Below are 10101 nucleotides of genomic sequence, written 5' to 3'. Positions count from 1 at the left end.
TGAAAACAACGAAGATTTTCGATAGTGCCTGCCACTTCCCTGCCCAGCCAGCAGCCGGAAACATGGACAGATTCAGTCCAGATGTGAGCAACTTATAAACACGCATGCAAGAATGGATGTATGCAAACATGTCTGCACATGTAATTATGTACATCTGCACAAATGCAAGGCACATATGCCTTTGTGCATGCACACACACGCACACACTAAACATGATTAAAAATGATATGATAACACCTCTATAAATAGTATCACACAGTTGCACACTGATCCTGGATTAGTAGTATTTCAGCCATCCCTGAGGCATCTGGTTTCATCTTGCTGATCTGATAACAGTTAGTAAATGCAAGTAGGCAAGCAGAATATAACTGAATATTTTTGAATAGATTAAACAAACAAGATATAATGTGTTAATTACTCAATTTCAGAGGTGCTGGAAGACAGACTTTGCTACCAGGCTAGCTGCTTCCCATTTCATCTCCTGATTACAGCTTCATATTTACCATACAGACATGAGTGGCATTGATACTCTTCTCTCTCCAGATGTTTCAAAAGTGTCAATCCACTCCTTTAAAAGAACCTCCTCCCCAACCAATGCATCAAGTTTCAACTATTGCTGCTGACACATCAGTAAGATATTACCCTGCCTGCTGCCTGACTAAGTAACATGTGAAGAGAGCACCAGAAAGTGCTCAGTAAATGGGATAATTTACAAATTTGGTGTCACGTCATGCCCTCCAAGCTGTTCAGTCTAGTTTATGATCACCGGGTGAGCTTGGATGAATGTATCTTTGGAGCTGATTCAGAACCCCCCCCTCCATGCACATGGAGCCTGGGTTGAATCAGCCAGTCTATGTTTGTGTGTTTGTGTATGTGTGTGTCAGTCATCTCACAGTGGAACAGCGATTAAAGTCGGTGAATGAATATGCTAGGTCCATATTTCACTTTTTTTATTTGGAGCCCTCACAGTGGCCATGTTGTTTTTGTGAACAGTCAGAAACAATGAATTATTTCAGATCTGAAGCTGGCAGAGCGTATGGCTATATGGAGGAGAAGCTCCGAGTGGGTGACGGCCAGATGCTCATCTACCATGGGGGTCTGGTATAAAAGGAGAGAAGGGAGGACAAAAAAAGACGAAGGGAAATAATAAAAACAGAACTGGAAAAAAGGAAAAACTCGAAGAAGAGAAAAAGAGATGAGAGAGGAGGTGTGGGAGATGAGGCAGCACATGAAGGAGAGGAGGAGAACCGGTGACATGGGGAGCCAGGCTGTCGTGGAGCGCTGCCAGCCGTCTGTGTGGTCTATGCCTTCCAGCCTGGAGGAAGCGCGCCAGGCAGGAGAAGGGCACACACATACACACATATGTACACACACAACAATTCCCAAAGGCAATACATTTATTAAATGTAAAAATACTTTATATAAACACTTGTACAGTATTAAAGAGCATGCGTGCGCACAGTTTGGCTTGTGTGCGGTTTTTAGACAGGCTCCCTCTACACCTCCTCACTCACATTAAAATGTTTTGATTCAGAACAGGGGAAAACAAAAATCCCTTGGAGATGTTTTTGTTCTAGCTTGGGGCAAACCGACTGAATCCTCATTTTTCTGCCTCCCTTTCTCGCTCTTTATTCTTCTGTCTTCCCCTCTGTCGCTCCCTCCCACTGAATGATTTTGTGTTTTGCATTGTAGAGGCCTTGGCACCTCTTCAAGGAACTTCATAAGACGTTCAACTGACTGACTGCCTCTGGAAAAGCCTGAAGTCTTTTTTTCTCTTTTTTCCCCTCCCTCTATCCCTTTCTCCCTCACTCTCTCCCTCTTTTCATTCTTTTTTCTCCTCGTGTTTGGGTGAGTTTTATTTGTCCGGTTCCCATTGTTAAAAACTGCTTTGAGTAATGCAGCAGCAGATAGCTCAGGGTGTGTTGTCTGTGTGCATGTCTGACGAAGAATGGAGTGTTGAGTCTTCAAGTAATCCTCTTTAATTATCTGGATGCTGTACAAAAGTATAGTCTATTTTTTCGACAGGTTGCTTGAGGCAGTCACTGAAAGGCATGATAATCCAGACACATAAAGGGCCTCATATTACTGTAGATAATTCAATGAAATGACAGCTGGCTGACATCATCTAAATACTATAGTACAGTGTAATTAGCAGTTGTGAGAATCTTAGCATTTAGCATTGAGCATAAACATCTTTTGTAAAAACAAAGACACGAAACAAAGCCTACACCATACAGCAGGTAATTGTACTCTGCACATGCTTGTATTGGCATGTTTGTGTGATGACACTGTTTAGTTTAGAGGCCTTTTGCTGTCTTCATGACAGACGTGTTGACGGAGGCTTCCCCCTTAGTCATATTGTTTCTATAGCAATGCTGAAGATGGCAGCCTTTTTATAAGGTTTTAATAGGATGTAGCCTAGCAACCACTTTAATAAGGTTGTGTATATGTGTGGGTGTTGTCAGAGTGCATGTGAGCGGGTGTTATAGTAGACCATGCAACATCCGCTATTGCCCAGCTCACTTGTGGTGTGCCACAAGTTTACATTTTAGGTCCACTACTGTTTGTTGTTTACATGTTTCTCTTAGGTGACATTTTTCATATAGCTATCACCCAGCTATATTATTAGTAATACTTATTAGCAATGTCTTATTAACTGTCATTAACTGCCTTGATAAGATTAAGTACTGGATATCCAGCGCTTTCCTGCAGCTAAAACAAAAGATCATCTTTTTTTAGTTCTTACATATTCACTCAGCTCATCTTGGCAGTCCCCAGTACATTTAAAACCTGTGACTAGAAATCTGAGATTCCTCTGTTGTGATGCTAAGGTCAAGGTGATTCTAAAGTACTACTTTCATCATTTAAAATCACATCCAATATCAGATCTTTGCTATCCTCTGCTGACCTGGAGAAATTCCACATTCCTCTTATTTCATTCTCTCGGTTACAGTCAGTCCAAAATGTGGCATCAATAATTGTAAAAAATAATCAGGCTTATGGGATCACATTATCTATATTTTAGCCCCCGTTCACTGTAAGCTATTTCAGAGTTGATTTCAAAAGGATAAATTTGGTTTTGCCCCGAAATACACTGCAGCCTTGGTCCTCTGGCATGGGACATCTGGGTTAGTAACCAGAGGCAACAGCGCCTTTGCTGTGAGGGTTCCCTGGTTTGTTATGTCAACTCTCTTTGTATGTGTTTTTATGTATGCTCGACATTTCCAGCCTGCTATTAGCCACTGTGTCTTCTAGTAGCATGTTGACAGGCATATGTGCATCATTAAGTACTTGTGAGTGTTCATGAGTGTCAATTGCAGGAAGAGTCTGGCTTGGCAGACAGGTCTCCTGAACCACTTATATTATGTGCAGGCCTGTAAGTAACGGGGGCCTCTTCACCAGACTTGTTAACACCCTGACCAAAACCGAACCAAAACACGACCCCATCCCCAAGCCCAGAACCCCCTTGAGAGCAGAAACAGGCTTGACCACTAACCTCCACCACTGACACACCACACACACACACACACACACACACACACACACGCCACACATGCTCAGTTATGCACAATAACCACTACAATATGCCACAGCTAGTATGTGTGATGCCACAATGGTTTTTGTCATCTTTCATGTTTGTTTGACATCAGGTAAGTATAATGAGAGCAGTGGGTTTGGACAGAAAGCCTTGTATATTCTGTCATTACTGTTCAGCTATTATCATTCAGGAAGTTCGTCTCAGTTGGCTGCAGCCACCGTCAGGTCGCAGAACCACCTATAAAAGCATATTGGTTTAAGCTGCCACTCCCTAACTATTAGCTCAAAATGACATTTAATGAGGCCTATTAGCTCTATTCCAAATCAGCACTAATGACACCAGTAACACACTTTTTCTGCTACGGGTGCACACATGCAAACGCAGGCATGACAGACATACATGCATTTGCAATCATATGAGAATACAGACAGGCACATGCCTATATGCATGAACACACACAGACAAGTACATGTACAAACACATTTGGTGAGTTGTCGGTGCAGTGGCAGACCACAGGGTAACCAAGAGCTGTCAAGTGATTAAACACAATGCTAGCCACAGAAACCAAATTAGTGTCCCACTTATAACACGGCACGAGGAACCCGACTAACCGCTTACTATACCCACGTGCACACATACTGTACACACACACACACACTAGAAACCTTTGAGGAAACTCATTCCACAGATCTTTGAACTAGGCCTCACTGATATTCCTCACTCTGACCATGCAATTAATTAGCTAAAGCTAAACACCACAGTTCAGAGATACGAGCCCCCCTTCATTCACGGGTGGTCCTACTTTATCACTGCAATGATATTAGACGAGGAACTGCTGGGGAAATGACATCCCTCATATGGCTACCATAAGGATTACTGTATCAAACACACACACACACACACACAATGTGCTTCCTGAATGAGACGCCCACAACCAGGCAAGCCATTAACTGGAAGAAAACAACTGCAACAACCTCTGGGGAAAGTATTTTAAAAAATCAATAAAAGCATAGAGAGTGGCTTTTAATTTTAGCTTTTTCAACTCAGTCTCCAGCCCATGTTGAAATCCAATGTTATTGTCACAAACAGCACTGTCACTGCCAGAGGAGGACCACAGTGCCAGTGCATGTCAACTTTAAGACAGGCTTCTGTTCTTTTTTTGTCTCTCCATTCTAAAACCCGGAGGAGGGGAGGTGTGGTTGAGAGGCCACATGTGTGTTTTGCCACCCTTCGACCTCAGCTTAACGACCCTTGAGACGGAGACATGTGCTGCAGGTCCTGGGTAAATTACACTGCCGCTGCAGTTCTGACCACTTAACAACAAAGTAGAGAAGTTCAGGGATTACATATGATGACAAACTCTTTATTGCTTAAACCACTGTCCTGAGACTGAAGTTAGAACACGCAAATTTTAAAGCTTTTTCGTAAACCTCAAACTGAGCAAAGAGAAGGGAAGAACAAAGTCTCTTCCTCTCACCTAACATATACAGAGGCAATGGTCTTTGTCTAGTTTAATGCCCTAATCTCACTTTATATGCAATATGTCCACACTTCCACTGAAGCTGTTTGGACAAGAAACTGAAACTTTGTTGAGACCAAACAGGGCTTTTCCAAACAATATCTGCTCCCTTTCTCATGTGCTCGTCACCAAGTAACAGGACTTGTTTGAAAGTTGTCTGACGGGGGGACAGCAGATGCACAGGAAATGCTTTTGATCAAACAAGATGCCTCGAGAGCAAGGAGGGATGGAGGGGAAAAAGTGGGTGTGACTGTTAAGTACGTGTGCATTTGAAGACAAGCATGTGCCTTTGTCTCATGATGCGTGTTGATGAGCGCTGAATGTCGAGTGTGTGAGGTGTTTTTTGGCACCATGAGCAGGTTTCCTACACTGCAGACTGAAGGTGCTACTAATCCTATGTCCTGGCTCCTCTGTGTCTCTGTGCGTCCTGGTGCCATATGTGATGGGGAAGGTGGGTGGGCGGGTTGTTGTGATGTGATATTGTTCATTGAAACGCCATGAGATGAGAGTATGTTTTTTCTTTTTTAATGAACACAGAGGAGGTTTGGGGAAACAGCTGCATGCCAGACCAGTTGGAACTGATGGCTACAGTAAAGTTTTTTTCCTCCTCAGTTGTTTTTATATGGCCCATTAAAATGAGCTGATGCTAGCATTCTGCTACCCAGTGTACCCTCTCAGGAATATTCTGCCTCACCCTTTATTTCTCTTCTTTCTCCAAAACCATCACATGGATGACTGGGTTGCTTTTTGAGAGGTCAACTAAGTTAAAAGTTTTTTGGCTGCTAATTAACTCAATCGAAACATTTTCCTTCATTCAGTGGCATACCCCTATAAAGGGAAATTAAATAAAAATGCTGTATAGATATCCCCATACTGTATGTGCATGCATTTGTACTCACTCCTGGGTTCGCGTGGTCCATCTACGGTGACCTTTATGGCTCGGTGGTAAGTGGCCACTTGTGGGGGATTGGTGAATACTGTGATTGTCAGCGTGAAGCTCTTGCCTGTGGTGACATCAAACAACATCAAATGACATACCATCTGTGGGGACAATGACCCGCATTCATTGCTAAACCATCCCCAAATCACAAGTGTGGTTGTGATCACATAATACAAACTGGGGAAAATCAACTCCAAAAGGATTTATGACGGACAACACTGTTTGAGAGGGTCTATTTAGGTTGTCTGGCAGAGCCTAAATGGAAGATTGACTGGAAGAGCCAGCATGTTGTTATCCAGAATTTCTCCCTGTCTAACGCAGTGTGAGTGGGCGAGAGGCATTTTAATAGTCACTTCCTTTCTCAATAATCCCAAGCAGTTGCTGCCTTGGGGTTGAGTGTGTGTCTTTGCAAGTGTGTATGTTACCATGTGCATGAACGAGGAATGCTATGAATCAGGGTGCAAAAGCCAAGTCAGCAGCAACACTAACGTCTGAGGTATGCAGACGCATCCCGTAACCGTGGCTACATGCAGGGAACAGGAAGTGGGGGGCAGGTTGCTGCAGCAACTCATCTGTGCAGCTGCCCATTCATTCATGTGTGTCCTCTCCTCTTCCGTTCCACGCACTAGCTCACTATAAACATGCCTTTTTTTTAAAAAGCAATAAGATAGTTCAGCGAGATAGTAGATCACAGATGCAACAGGTGTCCCACATGACTGACTTGAGGGGCATGTGGGTGAGGCAGAGCAAATGATCTACGATAGAAGTGGGACACCCAGTGCATCACTTCCCTGCACTCCCTGCCATCATCACTGCTGTCATCTGCTACCAGCCAAGCCAATCTCATATGCTACTATACTATTAACATTCAAGATGTTATCACAAGTATGTGATTACGCTCAGTCCATCCATGCTGCAGCACCGTTTCAGCCCTGTAATTATCAGTGCTTGTCCATCTCTCTTGGATCTCTCCCTCTCTCTGTGGATGACTGTTCGCTATCTAACAGCCTATCAGTTTGCTCTGCTTGCACTTATCTCTGTTGTTGCTGAGTATTCATTTCAAACACCTTGTAGTCTGATCTTCCCTGGGTCCTATGTCACTTCCTGTGACTAGATTCTGTGTCAGAGAAGTGATGCATGTGAGGTCTCCGGGGATCAGGTCCCACTGCCGTGCCTTGTCCTCTCTCAATACTTTGTCAACCCTTATCCCTCCTGACTGCAACTCCCCCTTTTTTTTACAGCTGTAATGGAGACAGAAACTGGGAAGAAAAATCACTGGTAGAGCTGCTGACAATGCTTATCACCATCAACTTACTGCAGGCAACCACTTTCGGTGAGACGTGCAGAAAATCAAGTCTCTAAGAAAATATTTCCAGTAAGCCTGGAGAGAGTGAGCGAGGGTGTGTGCACATCTTCAGTGCCAAATCTAAATTTGTAAATAATATGATATTGTAACATGATGGAAAATGATGCAGAGTTGCGTTAGTGGTGCCAAATATTCAGGGAATGCCATTTGACCCAGTAGGAGTGTGCCTCTGCCTTTCTGTTTCACAGCCTGAGAGTATGTACAGAGTGATCAGCTGCAGTGCTGCTGCACCACCCAACAGGTTTATAAGCCTGAACTGAGCCGGGTCATGTCAGGTAAACATTATGTAGGTAAACTTGTTCTTGTTATCAGATCAACATTTTATTGTGTAGTTGATGCTGGGCTGACTTGTCTGTCTTACATGGGTTAAAAGAATAAATAAAAAAATGACCCAGGACCCTCAGTGAACGGTAGCAGCATGGTTCACCACTCAGACAGTTGGTGGGATTTCAGGCTGGACTTAGAGAGAGTTTTATGTGGTTGCCACATGGGGAATGTGACCACTAATCCACACCACTGAACTTAATAGCTCCTACTGAGTAGTAGGAGTGTCAGTAAATGGAGCACAGAGTGTGCCAGCCCTCACCTCTGCCACTGCGGCCTACAAAGCGAAGGTCGTTGAAACGTGCTACTTGGTTCTTCATCACACCTGAGGCGTTCCGCAGCTCGGCGGAGTAGTTCTCATCATTGCCCGCCATCACTGTGACAACAGTCCCATCAGGTATGTCTCCCAGGGCAACCACCTGTCGTGGGGGCAAAGGTCAAAGAGCAGAAATGTAGCAACTCATTTGATCAGTGTTTGGGGGAATATACATCTTTTACATTTTCAGGATGTGGCCAAAAACTGGCAAACTATAAACTTCATCTGTAGATCTATGCATGCTACAACCTATCCTCTTCCTCTGTGCATGGTTATAAAAAGCTAGAAAAATTATTATAGTAAAAGGTTTAATAAGGGATTTCTTTTAGCCTAAAAGTCAAAAGCTGAATGAAATCAAACCTGGATTTGATTCTTGTACTCTTAAAATAATTAATCTAGCTATTGTGACAGCCTCTTTTTACGTCACAGCATCCTCCAGCAAAAGACGCTGATAAATGGATTTAATTTTATTCTCCAAAAGCTGTTTGATATCATGATAAATGTGATTATATGAATTGCATCTATTATTCAGCCTTAAAGCCGCAAGCGCAGAGGCCTTGTGTTATCATTTAGAGTTTGGACGCAGATAAAAGAGTAGGAGTAGGCCTACAGAGCAGCAGTAATTACAGAGCTGTAGTAATAAGAACAGTTAAATAACACATATATTTTAAACAGTGTCACATTTCAATTGGAGCCAGAGCTGCAGCTACAAATTTCCACTTTGGTGTCTTTGTTCTGTCATTAAAATAATATCTGTCAAGTAATAAATAGGGCCTTTCCTGTGAAATATCATGGGAGCAAAAAGCTGTCCAGGCTTTAAAAACGCCTTCACATGCCCAACATGCATAAATGATTAGTCTTTGCCCAATGTTAGATTTTCTACTCATTAAATATTAAGTGCAATTTAACATGTGAAGACTAATTACACTAATTTATTATAATCATCTAAACCGGTAGAAAATGAAAAGAATGAATAAACCATGGCTACAATTAGCCACACTGTGGTTGTAATATATATCTTATATATGAATTGTTTCATAGAGAAAACTATAATTAATCACCATGAAAACAAAGCTTCAAATGATTCACTGGTTAGGTGGGATATATAAATTAGCTACAATTATATTTTCCTACATTAACTTATTATTGGAATTAAATAAAAATGTGGATCTGTAAGAACAAAACAAAACGATGTGATTTCTTTCCTTCTTTTGCCATTTGATCCATTCAACCAAACATTCTGGACCTTTAACCATCACGTACTTGCTTTATTTTAATTGTTTTTTTTTTATATTTGTTTGTGAAGTGACATTAAAAACCATGTCACTAAAAGGAGCGGACAGCGACATGTCCTTCAGAAACTGTCATGAACCCACATGATTAAAAAGTAAATTTGGACAGGAGGAAGGAGGATAACCACAACAAAACACTACAAAAATATTCGAATTATTTAACTTCTATAGAGGGTGGATCTTCAGAGAAAAATCACGCGTTCACTGTTATTTAAACCAGTATTTTTTGGATGAATTCAGTGGTTGGTTGTCTCCCAGCGAACACAGGGAAACGCTGGTTTACTCACCTTTTAACTTGACCACACACAAGTGAGTCGGGACTCTCACCTTAAAGGCGACAGGCAGCGTCTTGTTGCACCGCCAGTGGGAGGGCAGGACCGAGCAGAGGAAGTTGGGACTGTCGGTCCGAACCAGCTCCGCCGGGTGGTCGGCGATGATCTCGGCCATGCTGCGGTTTTCATGGGGGCGCAGTCTTGGCACCGCCGCCGCCGCGTCCGGCTGCCCGGCTGGAGAGCTCACATCGTTCATCTTCCCTGGGACCGGCTGGAGGCTATTGGACGGCGGACTGAACCTCCGAGTGGCGCTGGGATCTACGGGAATTCGCATCACAACAGCGTGGATTATCAGAAAAGGCACCAAACGCTCCCCAGCTCCTCTCTTGCCTTCTCTCTCTCACACAATCGGCGAGAAACTGTGTGTGCGCCGCTACTTGCTGAGCCTCAGCGCTTCTGCCAATGGAAAATAGGACTCAGTGAGCGCACTCAGCGATTCAAACCCCTCTCCACTACAAACTTTAGTGGGCGCCT

General features: G+C 43.2%; 1 protein-coding gene across 3 annotated transcripts in view; it reads right to left on the bottom strand.

The window, feature by feature from the left end:
* Nucleotides 1–10101, bottom strand: part of runx2b (RUNX family transcription factor 2b) — a 49741-nt gene that overhangs the window by 9994 nt on the left and 29646 nt on the right. For all 3 annotated transcript variants that reach the window (XM_020603721.1, XM_020603720.1, XM_020603722.1), the window contains 3 exons: nucleotides 9623–9885; nucleotides 7950–8106; nucleotides 5957–6061 (listed from right to left, as the gene is read on the bottom strand). In XM_020603721.1, coding sequence (XP_020459377.1) covers nucleotides 5957–6061; nucleotides 7950–8106; nucleotides 9623–9885 — 525 coding nt within the window. The remainder of the gene's footprint in view (nucleotides 1–5956; nucleotides 6062–7949; nucleotides 8107–9622; nucleotides 9886–10101) is intronic.

This window comes from Monopterus albus, unplaced genomic scaffold (genome assembly GCF_001952655.1).
Source record: "Monopterus albus unplaced genomic scaffold, M_albus_1.0 scaffold62.1, whole genome shotgun sequence".
NCBI lineage: Eukaryota > Metazoa > Chordata > Actinopteri > Synbranchiformes > Synbranchidae > Monopterus > Monopterus albus.
Note: the sequence above shows the minus strand (reverse complement) of the source record. Positions and strands in the feature narration are given on the sequence as shown.